The 18,700-nt window shown below is 42.3% G+C and overlaps 1 protein-coding gene across 6 annotated transcripts in view; it reads left to right on the plus strand.

Annotated features, from left to right (window-relative positions):
- Positions 1 to 18,700, plus strand: part of PDE8B (phosphodiesterase 8B) — a 222,423-nt gene that overhangs the window by 96,974 nt on the left and 106,749 nt on the right. For 3 of the 6 annotated variants that reach the window (XM_036020447.1, XM_028527169.2, XM_036020445.1), the window contains exon 2: positions 14,178 to 14,237. The exons of 1 other annotated variant lie outside the window; for it this stretch is intronic. In XM_036020447.1, coding sequence (XP_035876340.1) covers positions 14,178 to 14,237 — 60 coding nt within the window. The remainder of the gene's footprint in view (positions 1 to 14,177; positions 14,238 to 18,700) is intronic. 2 more of the 6 variants (XM_036020446.1, XM_028527179.2) reach the window with 1 other exon arrangement.

Consider the following 18,700-nt stretch of genomic DNA (forward strand, 5'->3'; position numbering starts at 1 on the left):
CTGGGAAGCACTTCATCTGCCCTTCCACTCTAAATGGTAGCTTTGCTGGATAGAGCAATCTTGGATAAAGATCCTTGCCTTTCATAACTTTGAATATTTCTTTTCAGCCCCTTCTTGCCTGTAAGGTTTCTTTTGAGAAATCAGCTGACAGTCTTATGGAACTCCTCTGTAGGCAACTGTCTCCTAATCTCTTGCTGCTTCTAGGATTCTCTCCTTCATTTTAATCTTGGGTAATGTAATGTCTCTTGGTGTGTTCCTCCTTCAGTACAACTTGTTTGGGATGCTCTGAGTTTCCTGGACTTCCTGGAAGACTATTTCCTTTGCCAGACTGGGGAAGTTCCCCTTCATTATTTGTTCAAATAAGTTTTCAATTCCTTGTTCTTCCTCTTCTCCTTCTGACACCCCTATGATTTGGTTGTTGGAACATTTAAAGTTGTCCTGGAGGTTCCTAAGCCTCTCCTCATTTTTTAAAATTCTTTTCTCTTTATTCTGTTCCAGTCAAGTGTTTATTTTTTCCTTCTCTCCAAATGGTTGATTTGAGTCCTGGTTTCCTTCCCTTCACTGTTGGTTCCCTGTGTATTCTGCTTTATTTCACTTTGTATAGCCTTTACTTATCCTCTATTTTGCATTTGTATTCAATCATTCTGTGAGCATCCTGATTACCAGTGTTTTAAACTCTGCATCTGACAGGTTGGCAAGCTCCTCATCACTTAGCTCCTTTTCTGGAGTTTTGATCTGTTCTTTCATTTGGTCCATATTTCTTTGTCTCAGCACACCTGCTATGTGGTAAGGCGCAGAGCCTTAGGCATTCACCAGGCTGGCATAACCCACATAGCTGCTTTGTGGCACTGAATGTGGGGGAGGGGCCAGAGAGGGAACAATGCCACTTGCCTAGCTCTCATCTGACTTTCAGTCACTTCCCCTACTATTCGCATGCAAATTAGTCCCTTCTGGTGCTGATTCCTGGGTGGGTGGTTTTGTGTATATTCTAGGACCTTGTGGGTCTCTCCAACAGACTCTCTTGTGAGACTGGGAATTTCTCCTGACACCACAACCACCACAGATTTTTACAGCCAGAGGTTTTGAGGCTTTATTTCCCCACATTGGAATCTTGGGTTGCACAATCTGTCTCACTCCCCAGTTACTCTTCCTGGGTTGTCTTCATGCAAATGTGGGACCCCCTAGCCCCTGCCAGTCCACCAGCTGCCACCTTTCCACCAGTCCTCTCCAGCCCAGCTGCCCATCTCTGCCCCTCCTACCAGTTTGGATGAATGTTTCTTCTTCAATTCCTTGGTTGTTGGACTTCTACACAGTTCAATTTTATGGCAGTTCTGGTTGTTTTTTGTTTTTAATTTGGTTGTTGTTCTTCTTTTGATTGTGCGAGGAAGAAAAATGTATGTACCTATTCCTCCCTCTTGACCAGAAGTCACAAGTAGGGATTTAAAGAAGCCACATCAAGACTCATAGGAGGGGCAGAGATGTGGAACAGGCTGGTGTCACACCCACACATGATGGACAAAGATCAGGAGGGATATCTCAGCTGCAAAGTTCCCCCCTGAGAAGTGTGGGTTCCCAGCCCCACACCAAGCTCCCCATCTCAGGGTTCCAATGACAGGAAGAAAAGTCCCCATAACTTCTGGCTGAAAAAAAACAGCAGGGATTATGGCTGATCAAGATGCAGGGCTCCTGAAGTCCCAGGTACTTCCTTTTAAAGGGCCTACACATGGACTTACTCTGACCCACTCTGTCTGAGGTCCAGTGCTGGAGTGGCAGTTCAAAAGACACCAGGGACATATGGGGAGGAACTGACTTGTTGAGAACTAGGAGGCAGTAATTACTCTGGGTAGAGTAATCTTTGTTGTAGATCCTCACTATTTAGAATAGAAGGACATATAAAGAGCTTCCCAAACAAGAAAAAGCTGAAGGAGTTCATCATCACCAAACCAGTATTACACGAAATGTTAAAGGGTCTTCTTGAAGAAGAAGGAAGAGGAAGAGGAGAGGAGGAGAAAGAAGGATAAAAAAATATGAACAATAAAATGGCAATAAATATGTATCTGTCAATGACTGAGTCTAAAAAAACACAAACAAACAAGTAGAACAGAAACAAAAAACCAAGAGGAAGGCATTAGTTTCTATTGGGATTATTTTAATGTTGAGCACAGAAAAGCTTATTGAGCCTTGTGATTTTATTACTTAACCGGTAAAGGCAATTTAGTGGTCCAAATAACTGAAAAGTCCAGGGGTAGAAATGGGCTAGCATTGGCCAAGACTTAATCTGGCAGGTTGGTGATATTGCAAAGGATTTGATTTTTTTTCCATTTCTCCACTCTACTTTCCATGGTATTGTGTTCATTCTCACCTAGTGTCATGATGTTATGAGCAGACAAATGGCCATATGTTTCTTTTGATAACCAGTGAGAATGAAGACAAAAAGAAAAAGAGAGGGAGTGGGTGGGGGGAGGGAGGCAGGGGGAAGGAGGGAGGGGCAGCAAGCATTTTTTCCAGGATTGCTAGCAAAACCCTGAGATAAAACTTTGAAACAGTCTAAGTCATTCAACTACCCCTAACTAATCACTATAGCCAGGGAAATGGAATGCTCAACCACATTCACATAAATCCACGTGTTTTCTTCAGAACCACATAGACACCCAAACAAAAGTCAGTGACCTCTGGGAGAGAGAAGGAGGGAATGGATGTTGGGGAGGCTGTCGATAAAGGAGTTTTTAGAATAAATACTGAATTTTATAAAAATGCCATCTTTGCATCTCTGGTGGAATTTCCTAGAAGCATGCCTGAATTCCCAAGTGGTGCAAAACGCATCTTGCCTGAGTTCCCATAGCACTCTGCAGGTGCCCCTGGCTTATTACTTACCACCATTATTGAATTAATTGCAGAACGATGTGTTGTCTGATGAAGGTATTTTAATGCCTTGAGTACAGAGAGGGGAGAACCTGAGGCTTATCAGAATGAGCAAGTGGGCAAGCTTTGCCATGGGTGTAAACCCACTGCTTGCAGGATGCATGCGGCCCAACACAAAATCATAAATTTACTTAAAACCTTGTCTTTGCTTATCAATTTTTGTTAGTGTTTGTATATTTAATGTGTGGCCAAGACACCTCTTCTAGTGTGGCCCAGAGATGCCAAAATGTTGGACACCCCTGCGTTTAGAGCATGAAAAAAAAGAGCTCTCACTGCCCATTCCTCTGTGGGAGGGGGATGCAATTCAGCCAGTTCTCTGGTGAAGAGAAGAGGAAGTTGTGAAAAGATCCCAGATAGGGGATTGTGAGTTTGAATCACTTTCTTAAGGAAATATACTTTGGTTGAAGAAAAAAATGGACTTTTTGGATTCAGTTAATCTTTTGCTGTAGTTGGGAGTTTTCTTACTTTCATCTTCCCCTCCCACAGTGGACACATTTATTCTGTGCACCTTCCTCACCCTCTGAGTTTCTGGGAGGAGGGGGGAGGGTGCTGTGATGGAACCCCTTCTGCAGCTCAGACACATGCCCTTAAAGAAGCCGCTCCCCCGCCTCATGGTGCTCCCATATACTCTCCCCTAAATATTAATAAACAGCAATTGTTAAAAAAAAGAAATTAGGTTGTGGGAGTTGTCACATTGGCTTTTGAAGTAAACCTCGGTGAAACCAGAAGGCCAGGGCACAGTGGCGACTTGCTGGCCATGTGTGTCCCTTTGTTAGGTAAGGAGGAAGGCTCACAGGCCCCGGGGATACCCTCCCGGGGTGAGCCCCACTGGTCTCAGGGGCACTGCTGTGTATGCCAAGCATCTGTAAATGTTGAGGTTTTAGTTGTATAGTGCTTCACTTAGGTTTTACATCCTTAGCATGTGAACTGTACTTTTTAGGAATAATGGTTTGGAAATAATTGTTTTTACTCAGTAAGTAAAATTCCTTTCAAAAGGAAGGCATTTGCATTTTCCAGTTTCCTCCTCCTGAGTTACTTTTAAGTGAGATTTGTTGAAATGGGATTAGTTTTTATTTATATTTATTTGTTGGTTTATTTATTTATTTTAGAGAAAGGGAAAGGGAAGGAGAAAGAGAGGAAGACAAACATCAATTGGTTGCCTTTTGTATGCACCCCAACTGGGGACCGAACCCAAAACCTAAGCACATGCCCAGACCAGGAATCAAATTGGCGACCTTTCACTTTGTAGCACATCACTCAACTGAGCCACACCGGCCAGGGCAAAATGGGACTAGTTTTAAATGGGAATCAGTTCTTGAGGCTGAGTCCTAACCCCTGAGGGTCCATGTGATCTGTGGGCTCACACTGATGGTTGCAGTTCACCTGTGTGTGTGGCCCTGACACACTCGAGTAGGAAAACTGGCATGGTTGAATTTTTGGTGTGGTACTAGATGTGGCTAAAAGGTCAGAGCTGCTTCAGGGTCACCACGGACCCAGTGTGGGATTTTCCTGGAGCCAAGCAGGGAAGACATTTAGCTATTGGTTCTCTAAGGCAGCTCTAGCTTATCAATGATAACATTGAGGGCAGAGACAGCATGGATAATTGAAATCCACAGGAAATCTCAAACTCATTTTTAGCAGATGGTTTCTGTCTCCTTGCCCAAGAAATCTATTTACCAGAACTGCTCACTGACCATGTGGCAGAATTGACTGATTTGACTATCATCCCTCCCCATTTTCTCCCGTCTTCATTTAATGTTAAGGAGAAAGCATAGAGCAGAATGGAGGAGCATCCGAAATACTTGTTTTTCTGCAGTCTGGATATTTGCCTCCCGAGTAATCAAAAATCAACTGTTTTTGCTTGTCCTCTATTGTGCAATATAACTTTAAATGTTTGAAGTCCAGCAGTTTCTATCATTGGTAATACTCCTAATAACAGGAAGGAAGTTAGTTGAGGGATGTCACGTTTTGCCATTGCCTTTAAATCCCCCTGCTGTCTAAGTCAGACTCTGGATTTGACCTTTGGAATCTGGGAATGGTGTTGTTTTTACACACTCTGGGCCCAGTGACACTGTGGCTTAATTGTTTCTGAAAGCATCATGTCTTTAGTCTTGCATTTCATGCACGATGTAAAACCTTCTGAAATAATCATAATATTGAGATGCAGATAGGATTTTGTTTTGTTTTTCCTGTAAAGAGAATGCTCTCTAAGGCCTCCTTCAGGTACTCACCAATCATAGATTGTATTCTAGACTACTTTTTCTCTTTCCATTTTAATGCATAATAGGTATTAGGCTGAGAGCTCTTTTCTCATGCCTGTGGATGAAATGACTACTGTTCAAACAGTTCTCTTTCATCTGATTTGTGGGGCGGGGGTGGCTTCTCCAGTAGACTATGCTGGCCCCATTTTCTGGATTTGAATCTGATGGCATCTGGATGTCTTCCGTGTTGACTTTTAATTGTCACCGCAGTGCCAGAGGATGGCCACTCCCTTCCCACTCATTGTTTTCCAGGCACAGTAGGCTGTGTTGTTGTTTCCCCACTTGCCCAGTGGCACTCACTGAGTATAGTAATAATACAGGGTCCAGCAAAAATAACGCCCCCCTTTTTTTACAAAATCATAAGCATATAATTCTGTAACATAACACTATCTCACTCAAGCACACCACATGACATTTTAGGTGAAATGTTCAAAGTAAAACTATACATTATTACACCCATATTACTACCTTACCAACCACACTCAAGCAGGTATTACTTCTGCTAGACCCTGTATTTCTTAAGGAAGAGCAGCCTTGTCACCAACAGTGACTGGGGGATGGAGGGGAGGGCGTGGGTGGGGGCACTGTGAGACACAGTGCCGGGAAGCCCAGCATTGTCTGTCGGGTGCACAGGGTGGCTGCGTGTAGCCTCTCCCCGTTCCAGGGGGGGCTGACTGCATTTGCTGCGACCGAGCTGCACGTCCACCTCCGCCCTTGCTTCATCTTCCCTGTGCTCATTATTTCTCAGCCAGCTCTTTCACTAAGAAGTCATGTTAAAACTTTTACTTGAAGTCTCTTGGTGCACCATCTTAAGACCTTTCTGGAACAAATTAAGATATAAGTGAATATGTAAATAAGAGCACAGCCTTCTAAGTAAGGAGGGTCTGGGCTTAAATCTCAGCGCCAGCCTCTCGGGTGAGTTACTTAACTTTTTGGAAGTTCCAGCCTCTGTAGCTGTGAGGAAGTGGGATTGCTGTGACCGTTGCATGAGATGACATGTGGGGCGGGCCCCCCAACCTTCTCCTGCCTTACTGAGCTGCAGGACAGTTAATCGTCTTGAGCAAAGTCTCCTGAGTCCCAGCCCAGTTTTCTAGGATTTCATTTTATCAAGTTTCTGGGGAAACGATCCATTTTCTGAGGAAGTTTAAATGCAGCATTTTATTTTACCAAATAAAGACTTCATTAGAGAAAATGGTGCTGGGTTGGCCAAAAAGTCCATTACATTTTTTTCCATAAAATAAAAGACACTTTTATCATTTTTACCAATTACGTTATTGATTTGGATATTTTGAGTATGTCGGCTGTCTCCCACTATTGACTTCTAGTGGGTAGAGGCCAGGGGTGCTGCTAAACATCTTCCAGTGCATAAGACAGCCCCATAGGAAAGAATTATTTGGCCAAAATGTCAATAGTGCCAAGAAACTTCACAAACCACTTTTGACAGATTTGATCACTCACGGCACCTTCTCCATACACTGCACAAATCTTTTTTCACGTTTCAATGGCATTTTTGCCTTTCTTGAAATAATAAAATATAATATGCCAAAAATGTTGTATGTTTTCTTCCATCTTCCATATCAAAATGAACACACAAAAATTCACCAATTTTGATATTTTTAAAAAATGCACGCTGATATAACAGCTGTTACAATACAATAACAAAATTGTTTTGAATGAAGTTAAAGACAGGAGCTATGAGAGCCATTGTAATATTATTTGGCCAACCCAATATATGTACAATATTTATGTAGTAGCTAATGCTCAATTAATGTTAACCCAAACATAGAAAATGGGCTTTTTTCAAGAAAATGAAATATGTTTTATATTTATTTTGCATTATTTAAGATACACAACAAACTAGAGAGTGTAACTCAGTAAACACCTATGTACTTACTACTTGCTGCTTAAAACAACAGATCAGAAACAAGACTTGAAGCCCCAGGTGTTTCCTTCCCTGGCTGCACCCTCCTCTCCAACAGCAGAACCACTTGCCTCAGCTGAGAATTTATAAGCATTTCTCTCTACTGTTATAATATATTCCTGATCTACACTTGTCTTAAATAGTTTAAAACTTTATGTAAGTAGTATTCTAAGACATGTATGTATTTTAAGCTTTTTTATTTGATGTTTGTGAGATTCACCTATTTTGAATGGGTAGCTCTAGTTGACTTGTTTCTTTCGTATACTGTTCATTGTATGGCTATTCCTCCGTATATTAGTTTTTCTGGTGATGGGTGTTCATGGATTATGGGCTAGACTATTTCCAAATTTTGGTTATAACTAAGCTCAAAATGCTCATGTGAATGCCTCCTCATATACACACCCCAGAGAAACACTCACAGGGGAGCTGCACTGAGGGATACATCCTTCTTCATCTCTAGTAGGAATTTCTAAAATGTCTTTTCATTGGCTGAACCAAGTTACACACCCACCAGCAATGTATGCATCACTGTGGGCCCGCCTTCTTGCCCATGCTGGGCAGAGTTTGACTTCTTCATTCTGCCATTAGGTTGATTTTTTAAAAATGGCTGGGTATGACATGGTATTTTATATATGTAATTGCTACTTAAAATTTTATAAATTTTAATATAATTACTACATTAGCCATTTAAAATTAGCTATTTAATGTAATTAATATATTAGCCATATGAAATTAATAAATTTTAAATAGCTAACAGTTTAAAATTTTTGTTTGCCTGATAACTAAAGGTGGAGCATTTCTTCATACTTGTATTTCCTCTTCCATGAATTTATTTTTAAAATTTTCACCCAACTTTCATCTTGGTTGTCTTTTTACTGACTTTTTGAAGGTTTTGTTGCATGTTCTGGGCCCTAACACTTGTTGGTTTCCCGTGTTTCAGGTAGCATTTCTTGGGCCGACAGGTCCCTTTCTTTTTTTTAGAGTTTTATGCTTTTGAGATTGTTTTTGATGAATAGGAGCTTTAAACTCTAAAATCAAGTTGATCTTTTATGTTTGTATTTTGATGAGTAGATATTTGTATGTTTGTATTTATGTGATAAAAAAGTCATGCTGCCAAGTTGCTGTGATGGTTGAAACAGCAGAGCATGAAACAGAAGTTCAGGGCCGCATTGCCCACTATGTATGAATATGAGCAATCTTGTGTGTGGGGGGGGGGGGGTGGTGAGCATGTAATCCAAAAAAGAGTACACAAGACATATTTTACTTATTTTGACTCTAATTCAGGGATACTGTGTGGGGGGAATACGTCATCAAATGTGAAGGAGTAGATCTTCCTCTGGCCTAAGTGATAATCTTGTGTTTTTGGAGGGAGAATCTGGAAAAAGTCCCGTGGTGTCCGGGTGCAGGTGTGACAGCTTGGGCTGAGTGGGTTCGGGTGCCTTTCACTAGGTGAGGTGCTCTGCTGATATTTGTTGAATAATCAAATATGTAACAGAGTCTGATATTAAGACATATCTACTCTAAAGAATTGACCAGTGGTTCTCAACCTGGGCTACACCTGAGGAGATGTAAAAGTGCTGATGTTTGGGCTGCATCCTTACAGATTCTGATTCTCTTGGTTTGAAATAGGACCCTGGCATTGACATTTTAGAAGTCCCCCAGATATATAGGACTTCTGGGTCAGGGAATCGGAAGTAGGAAGGTTCAGGACCACCTGCCAGGCAGTGAAAGGTCGGGGCAGCGAGCTGCCTGGAGGAGCTAGAGAGTGGCCAGAATCCAAGCTGGTGAGGGCCTGAGGCTGGCATGAGGGCAGAGCCGACTACCAGGGTGGGCCCTGGCTGACAAGAGACAGAGGACGCATTCTGGATGTGTGAGGGCAGGGGGCCTGGGAGGCGGAGACCAGGATGAGCGAGAGATGTCCAGCCTCGTGGTCGGTGCTAAGGCCCATTGGATGGGAAGCCAGAGGGCAGGCATGGGCCCATTAAAAAGGCAAAAGTCAAATACAACCTTTGCTCACCCAGAGCTCAGAGGATTAAAGAAAGAAATTTGGCTTGGGAATGAAGGATGGACAGGACACATCCCAAGATAATTAAATATCATTTTAAAATCAGAGCTAACAATGCAGCAAGCAGAGTTGATGAAGGGCATTAAAAGGCCTATTCCTGAGCCCACAGCTGGCCCCGTCTGTGAGTGAAAAATGGACTTTACGGTGGAGTCCCCTTGTCGTGCAGTCGGGTTTACCTGAGCTCTGTGTGTGTGCACTGTGTGTGAGCATTCAGTACGGCAGGTTGGGGGCTTCCAGAGTAGAAGTGGTTGAAGTGGGGGAGATCCAGGCTTTGAGCTTGTTGTTGGGAGGTGGAAATTATGGAACAACTCCCCCCACCCACCCCCACAAAGCACACGTGCATACCCTCCCTTTCCTTCTTGGTCCTGGTGGCCACCCTGTTAGCAGTGGGACAGACTGACTACCAGGACGTGAGCAGGGATTGCCGTACCTGATCATCTGTTTTACAAAATCAGAATGGAGTCCAGAACCCCAGCACAGAAAGGTGGGCAGTACAGTCTGAATTCTGTAAGTTTTGGAGCAGGACAGAAGAGCAGTGCCCTGGGCGCCAGGAGAAACGAAGGCTCCGTCATGCCTCTGTTACGTAAAATCTGTGTCCTCTTAGGCAGTTTAATTCAATTCCATTTATTTGTGGAACACCAGCATTTTTTTTTTTTTAGCATCTTCTAGATGCTGGGGATAAGATTGTGAAAAGGAGTCTGTGTCCTCGAGAAACTTACAGTCTTGCCAAGGAGAAAGCTATTTGAACGGGTAACAAAGGCATCGCTGTGAAGTGCAGGAGGCGTGCAGAGGACAGGCACAGGTTCTGCGGGGGCGCCTCGGGGCTCACGCAGCCTTCAGAGAGTGGGGGCATATGAGCGAGTTGTGCTGAGCAGACGGGGTAGGAAGGGCTTACCAGCTTACCACTTTTCTTCCTGAAATCTCACTTCATCGTTGTTCGAGGGAAGCTCTAAAGTCCAGCCCAAGTCATGTAACAAATTTCCTGAAGTGGAAGGTATTAGGGCTATGGCGTTCCCCACCAGAGAATGCGGGCCGTGACAGGTAAGCTAGCCAACCTGAACGCACACCTGACTCCTCCTGGGATTTTGTCTCTTTCAGCCGCCTCCCCCGCATCAGCTGGTTTTCATCTTGCCACTTCTTCTCCATTGAAAGGAGGCCAAGCTCTGTGGGTTTTAGGTAATCTTTTTCTTCATCATTGAGATATATTTTCCCGACTTGCTTTCACTGCTGTAGTTCCCACTCACAGCAGTGTCTTTGTTTTGTTTTTGCTAAATCTGTTACTGTCTACTCAGAAAGCAGGCAAACCAAGTGTTTGATTTCCCCATAGTCATAAATCCTGTTAATCCTCTGCTCAAAACCCAGCATTGTGGTTGGAGCTACCGAATAAAAAGGAGGTTCCTTTCGATCTCCTCCACGGAGCTGACCCCAGCCCTCCCAGCCTTACTCTCATGCTCGTTAATCCAATTCCCCCAATCTTGTTTTCCCCCATTGCGCCTGTGTGCTAGTCCCTCCGCACCTTTGCTCGGGTTGTTCCTGAAGTCTGACGTTGCATCCCCCAGCCCAGTGTCTGCATCTTCCGAGTCTTCATGACCTGCTCATCTGCGCAAAGCCTCCCTGAATCCTCCCACTTTCAAAAACCAGAATTATTATCTTCTTTCTCTCAACTTCTGAGGGAAAATGTGTATCAACCAGAGTTCTGTATCTTGCTAAGTTATCAAACGAAAGCAAGCAATAGACATCTGCAAATCAACAAAGATGGAAGAGGTTTGCCACTCATAGACCCTCTGCATGAAAACCTGTATTCCCTATTGCACACTCACGGACTTATGTTGCCAGCTTGAGATAGGCTAAAGTGAAAGTATTTATACCATAGAATTAGCAAATACTACAAAATAGGACTCTTTTCTCCCCCTAAAGAGCCCAGATGTGAATTGGTAGCCCTGCTGCATGTATACGTGTATGTGTGTGTGTTACCATGGACACACAAGTATCTGACACACTCTGACTGTTGGACTGTTAGCACTGCACTGTCGGCCAGCAGTCCTTCCTCATTCGGCTGCTGGGACAAGCCTTGTGGTCAGAGTGTCTAGGAAGCCTGTCTCTTTTCACACGGTCGTCCCATCCCCCGCTCCTCTCGGATCTGGAATTGTACTACCTGTGCCCCACCCCCTTCTTGCTTCTGTGTTCTTGACCCACTTGGTCACTTCCTGGAATCAGGGCTAATCTACTAATTGAGGATCTGTGCATCTGCAGTTGCTCAAAGTTCACCCTTTGAAGTAGCGACTCTTGGCTTGGCTACACAGACATCAGTAAATGGTCTCCTGTTTCTCTTCATAATTGGCTCTTACAAATTGGTGAAATGCAGGCAATAAGACGCCTGCTTGAAACTGCTCTGACAACTGCTGTCTGTGAATGTACCTGCTACAGAATTTCCTTTGCTGGTCACTGCCTTGCGCCAGCCCTCATAGCCAATGAGGAGAGTTTCCAGGGTTTCAGGGATAATTGTCCTTTCTTGGACACAGAAGCCAAGGTCAGATGACTGGGAGCACAGACTAAGAAGGAAAAGGCAAGCCAAGAGACACGAAGCAGAACGTGGATCAGACTAGAGGAGCTGGTGTAAACCGAGGCCCCGGCTGGCAGTGGAGGTGTGAGGTGGGAGGAGACCCATAGAGGGGGAAGGGTAGGGGTCTTAGAGAGGGTCCACCAGCCTCGAGGTTCCTCTCCTGGGCTCCGCCAGGCAGGGAACTCCGGTGGCTGTGGAGAAAGTGGGTCCTTCCTGTCTTCTGGCAGGAAAACAATCTTCTACACTGAGTGTTGCCTTTCAAATTCCACGTTGTCCCTCAGTGGCCATTGCCTGTTTCCCCTAAGGTCACTCGTGTGAAAGTGCCTGGCACAATGCTTGGGACTTCAGGGGGCTTCCCAGCATCACGAGGTGTCCTGCTGGCAGAGTTTAAGACGGCCCGTGCACATACTAATGTCCTACAAAGCATACAGGACTGCCTTGGTCAGGCGTGAATTAGGGCTATTTTTTGGACAGCCTGGGCCCTTCTAGCAGGGGTCTTTGTCCTAGTCTCGGCCTTCCAAAGTGAGTTACTTCTTTATTCCTTTTAAGCTCTTACTGATTTCTTCTTTTGTTTATTTTCTTCCCCTGGATGATTTCTGTGGGAGCCAGTTTTGCTGGAGAAGCCACTAACGAGTGGTCTTGTTGGAGGGGCTTCGTGTTGGGGATGCAGTGAACCCAAGAGAGAGCACAGGGAAATGAAAAAGATACCTCAGATTATCGATCAGATTTACCTTACTGCATCAAATTGGTTTCACTTATTAATCAATAGCTTTTTAGTTGAATAAAATTCTGGCAGTTGCACTGCTATTGAAGGAGAGTGTCTCTTTCTGACAATAAAAACCGCGTTTAGGGCGGAGCTGGGAGGGGGCCAGAGGCGCAGTTACGCAGAAGGCCTGACAACAGTCCTCCCCCGGTGGGATGGCTCCCGGGCCGCACACGCACACTGGCGCTGGCGTCAGCACAGAACCCCTGCAGGACATTGCTTTGCTCAGAGAAAAGAAGCCTGAGAGTGAGGCACTCAACTGGAGCCTGTCGCTGTTACCTGAAGACAGCAGGGAAACATTGTAGGAACTTGTCACTGGTCCAAGGGCTTAGGGACTCAAGGCCCACAGCTGGGTTTAGTTGCACCAGGCCTGCTGAAAGGACCCACTGTCGTCGGAAGGCCCCCTTGCCTAGTAGAGCAGGAGAGCGCAGCGTGGCCGACCTGTGAACCCCTCACGGAGGCCCAGAGCCTTGGATGCATGGCATCAGAGGGTTCTCCGAGTTTTCTGCTGGCCTGTTTGGTGAGAGGCCAAAGTCCCCAGTGTCATTTCTTCACAGATGATGCTGGGGTGCAGTGGGGCTTATCAACCTTACAGAGGAAAAGAATGAAAAGAATGCCAGCAACTTGTGGTGATGTGTTAGAGAAAATTCACAACATCAGGAGTTAAGCATGGGCAAAGGGAAAGAAAGGAGAAAGGTAAAATTTTTAGTCTTCCAAAGTATAAAGAAAGTGCTGATTTTCCTGTTTGTGTTTTAACTGATGGAGCCTCTTCTGACCCTTGGGCCACTGCGGTATCTGTGGTCCTGTGAATTGCTGAAGGCGTCCCGTCTGGCTGATGGGCCAGCGACATGTGTTGAATGCAGGATAACCTTCCAAGTTGTGGCAAAATGACTGCAGCCTCTTAGGGAAAAACAAAACTGGATCCATGGAGGTGAGGCCAAGGCCTTCAATCCAATTATTGAAAGAAAAGTCATTTCTAGACGTCCAAGTACAGTGATTAAAAATGCACATGCTGGCTTTGTGCTTGCAGCCAAAGGGAGTTGGCAGGTGCTGGCCAGCGAGCATCTTAGCTCATTCCCGGAGTCTTGGGGCACGATTTAGTCTCTAGTGGTCATGGTGTGGTATTTATTTGAGGAGCTACAATGGAAATGAATAATTTATCCTTGGTAAGCATGGGTAAGAGTAAGCTGTGTATTCCCCATACTAAAACATGAAGATAAGAAAAATAAGATCTAAATATAGGAACACCTCTTAAGCCACAGAAATACTTTATCTTCCACATTTGAGAGGGATTTTTAGTGTCTTGAAATTTCAGAATAACAGCCTAGCATGGCTCCCAGCATGTGGTAGGTGCTCTGTAAGTCATTACTGAGCTGAGTTGCTGTCTTCCATAAAACAGTACATGCTCATTGTAAAAGTCCATGAACTTAAACTGAAAAAATAACCTGAAATCCCATAAGTTAGCATTTGGGGGATATAACCTCCTAGACATTTTTAGTGCATATAAATGTTGTGTATTTTATGAAACCAGGATGGTGTATACATGGCATTTTATAAACTGTCTCCAGATCAATAAACTGGATCCTCTGCAAAGTGACATGTGTAATATCCTGTGTAAGGAAGAATTTGTCAATTCTTGTAGTTTCAGGCTCGAAACATCTCATGTGCTGTCCTTTATTTAGCAGGTTTCTCCTGCGGAGGTACGCATTGGGCCCATGAGACTGACGCAGGATCCTATCCAGGTACGCCTCCGTTGCTCAGTGAGGGCTGCGCTTCCAGAGCGCATGTTATATGAGCAGTGTTGGGGAGCCCCTTCTGGTACTCCGGCAGACAGCCGCCCTTGCCCCTCCATACATGCCTGTACATAACATGTAGTGTGTGTATGTGTGTGTCTTGCTTGCTTTTGTTAATGTCACACTCAAGGAATCAAATTGTATAAATATAACTGCATGATGGATTGTGAGGGAGAACAACTCTTCCACCAAAAGACTGGTCTGTCGCATACCCTGCTACAACCAGAAAGGGAAGAATCACGTGAGGTAGAGGGCGGGGCTTTGCCCTGGGCCACAGCTGGGTGTGAACCTTGGCTCTCCCTTTAGCCGGCTGTGTGACCTTGCGTGTGTTGCTCCACTTCTCTACCCAGTGCCCTGTGTGCAAATGGAGATGATAATGCTTCTCCCATGGGGATTATGAGTTAAATGGAAGAGCATCGAGTGCCCAGAAGGCTGCTGGGCTATGGAAGATGACCAGTAAAGGATGACTGCTGTTGTTGGCTGGGAAGAGAAAATGACAAAAGGGTCCTCTTTCTTGTCCTGTGTGGCTTAAGCCAAGCAGCCTTCTGGGCCCTGTAACACAGAGGGAACAGGAAGTGCGTCCTCCCTCCAGCTCCCCATGGTCCCTTCAGAGAAGCATGTATGAAAGGGGCCTGTACCCTCTTGGATGATCGTCAAATCCCCTTCTGCATACACATCGTCATGGTGGGCCTCAGTCAGTGACCTCCTCCCTGTGAAAACTGTAGCTTGTTAGCGCCTGGAGCTTGTCCTGCACCTGGGATGAGTGAAGATGCAGCAGAGATGGACTAAACAAATCAACCAACTTGTAGATGAAAGTGAAAACCAACCAAGGAAATGTACTGTTTGATTTATGAGCGAATGGAAAAGAAAATAATGTTTTACCGTTGCTTGAAAAAGGAAATGCAAATCTTGGGAAAGGAAAAAGAAAACAAAAGGAAGAGATTTAAGCTTGGGAAAATTTGCTGAAAACAAACTTAAGAGCAGAGAGAGAGAAAGAAATTACTAAAATAAACATAAGCCACAACTATCTGTGCAAAATACAAACGAGTGGAAAATTCCCGTAGTCATTCTGGACACACATACTCTGTAGTCCATTTGGAATAAAGGCAGTGATGAAGGATCCATTAACAGTATCTGTTCTCAAAGCAACTTCCAGAATATTTCTTGGGATTAATTAGTATAGTTTTTTAGATCTGTTCATTTAATTTACTTTCATTTTTGCCCTGTGATTACTGGCAATGCATGCTCTTGATAAGGAAGTCTCATCCTTTTAAAAATGTAATTCATTAATTTGTAAAGTATTTCAAACATTCATAAAAGTACATGTATATAGACATATCCACTTTTGTCAGATATTAACAGTATATCCTATTTGTCTGATTTTTTCCAGAAACAAAAGATTACAGATACTGTTTAAGTCCTTATTTATTCCTTTGCCTCCCTAAAAGTTAACCTCTCTCTTCAGAAGTTGATTATGATAGGTATTCATATAATTATTCCACATGTGTATGCATTCATTCATAATATTTTGTTTTGAATATTTTTAAGCTTTATTTGAAAGGTAACAAGCTACAGGCCTCATTCTGGAAATTTTCTTTACTTAACATTATTCAATTTCATATATAAGAATCTGTTGCCTAATCTAAGGTCCCAGATTCCTTTGTTTTCTTCTAAGAGTTTTATAGTTTTAGCTCTATGGTCTATTTTGGGTTAGGTTTTGTATTTCATGTGAGGTAGGGCTTTATCCTTTTGCATGTAGATATCTAGTTGTCCTAGCAGCTTTTGTTGAAAAATATTCTTTTCCTGTTGTTGTTTTGGTAACCTTTGTCAAAATTCAATTGACCATAATAATTATGAAGGTTCATTTCTGGATTCTCAATTCTATTCCATTGATATGTCTGTCATATGCCAGTGCCACTCTGTCTTGCTTATTATAGCTTTGAAATGTGAGTCCCCTAAACTTCTCCTTATTTTTCAAGATTGTTTTGACTGTCTTTGTCCTTTGCATCTTCATATGAATTTTACAACCAGTTTGTTAATTTTGGAGTGGAGGGGAGCAGTTGAAATTTTGATACTAACTGCAGTAAATCTGTACATCAATTTTGGGATTATTAATATGCTAATTTTGTCTTTAAATCCATTAACATAGATGTCTTTCTATTTATTTAGATTTTATTTAACTTCTTTCAACAATGTTTGATAGTTTCTAGTGTATAGTGTATGTCTTTCATATTTTTGTTAAATTTATTCCTGAAATATTTTATTCTTTTTGATGGTATGGCAAATGGAATTGTTTTCTTCATTTTTGGGGGTTGTTCGTTATTAGTGTATAGAATTACAATTTTTTGTGTATTGATCTTGTATTCTATAACCTTGTTGAACTCTTACTAGCTCTTACAGTTTTTTGTAGACTCCTTAGGATTTTCTACATACAAGATCATGCCATTACTTGCTCCTTCTAATCTGTGTACCTTTTATTTTAGTTGCCTAATTGTCTTGCTAGAACCTCCAAAATAATGTTGTGTTTAGTTTTATAAGATAATGTACTCCCAGATCTTTTCCCAAAGTGGTTGTACCATTTTATAGCCCTACAAACAATATGAGAGTTCTGGTCCCTCCAAATTCTTGGCTGTATTTGATGTAAAGTCTTTTAATTTTACCTAATCTAGTGGCTGAGTAATACTCTTTTATGGTTATTTAAATTTACAGTTCTTCATGACCAATGTTGTTGAACACTTTTTAATTTGTTTATTAGCTATTTTTATCTTCTTTTGTGAATATTTGGTTAACCTTCTGCCTATTTTCATTTGGGTTGACTTTTTAAAAGTTATTCAGTTGTAGGTGTTTTTTATATATAATTACAAGTTCATTGTCAGATTTGGAGAATATTTTCTTCTAACCTGTGCCTGTTCTATTCATTTTCATGTCTGGCTTTTGAGCAAAATTCTTAATTTTGATAGTTTAATTTATCACTTCTTTTATGGTCATTGCTTTCTGTGTTCTAGGAATCTTTACCTATTCCCAGGTTGAGAAGATAATTTTTCTTCTAGAAACATTTTAAGTTTTCATTGTAGATCTGTCATCTATCTCAAGTTCATTTTTGTGTGTGATGTGATATACCGGTCAAGGGTCATTCCCGCCCCCCATGCTGATGTCCAGTTGTTTCAGCTCTACTTGCTGAAAAGATCCATACATTCCTTCCTCCTCGGAGTTGCTCTGATGCCCTTGTTACTGATTCTTTAATACTTGTTGCAACTTGTTTGGTGGCTATCATATAGATGGTTTTGAAATTAATATCCCACAAAAAGCTTTTATAAAATATGTATCTCTGTTGAATACAGGATTCTCTATTCATGAATTAATTTAACTATGAATTTAACTCTTCAAGCCACCTTTATCTTAATTTTTGACTGCGTGATTTATTAGTTTTTATGGCAGTAGATTTGTCAATATCTGTTAACATTTGCTGATATTTTGAGTCCATAGGTTAATTTGTATTCTTGATTATGTATATTCTTGGTGACTGTCCCTTTTATCATGGAGTGTGACTCTTGAAACTTTTGCCTTAAGTTCTGTTTACTTGTTGGTAATATTGCCAGATCAGCTTTCTTTGATTAACATTTTTTCTGGTATATCCTGTTCTGTCTTTCATTTTCAGCTTTTGTTATAACTTTATATTAATTATGCCTCTTTTAAACAGCACATAGCACTTTTTTTCTAAGACTTACTCTGACCATCTATCTTTTGATAAGGCAGTTCTGTCCAGTTACATTGAGTGTGATTACTGATACAGTTAGTCTTATCTTGTAATTTCTGTCTTATTACCCTTTTTCTTTCCTTTTTTCTTATTTCTGCTTTTTATCAAATTGATTTTTCAGAATTGTTTTTTATTTTCTCTTTTAGAAGCTAGAGGTTATGTTTCTATTTTTTTAGTGGTTACCCTTATTTTTTAATATGTATGCTTAGCAATCAAATTTTATAACCAAATCTCAAATGTACTGTATTTCTGTCATCTCAGACATGATCTGATCCTGCGCAGGATGTAAATATCCCTTAACAGCCCCACTCCTCATCACTGGAACACAACTGTAATTTTGGATTCATTAGGTATACTAAAACATACAAAATGTTTTCTAACTTGTACTTACAAGCTATAAAAATGTAATAGTAAAGGAAACACCACAGGCCTACCACCCAGGGCAAGAGCTTGAATATTTCCAGTGCGGCTGGAAACCTGCCCGGTGTGGTCACATGAATTTGGCCCCAAAGGACAGCAGGTACAAGTGGTCAGCAGTCCTTCTCTGAGTGAGGGAGCGAATAATTGAGATTCTTTTTTTAAAGATAAGAAACTTAGAACTAAAGATGACCTTAGTACTTGGTCTCATTCAAATGTAGAATTTCATTCATTGACC

This window comes from Phyllostomus discolor, chromosome 3 (genome assembly GCF_004126475.2).
Source record: "Phyllostomus discolor isolate MPI-MPIP mPhyDis1 chromosome 3, mPhyDis1.pri.v3, whole genome shotgun sequence".
Lineage (NCBI taxonomy): Eukaryota > Metazoa > Chordata > Mammalia > Chiroptera > Phyllostomidae > Phyllostomus > Phyllostomus discolor.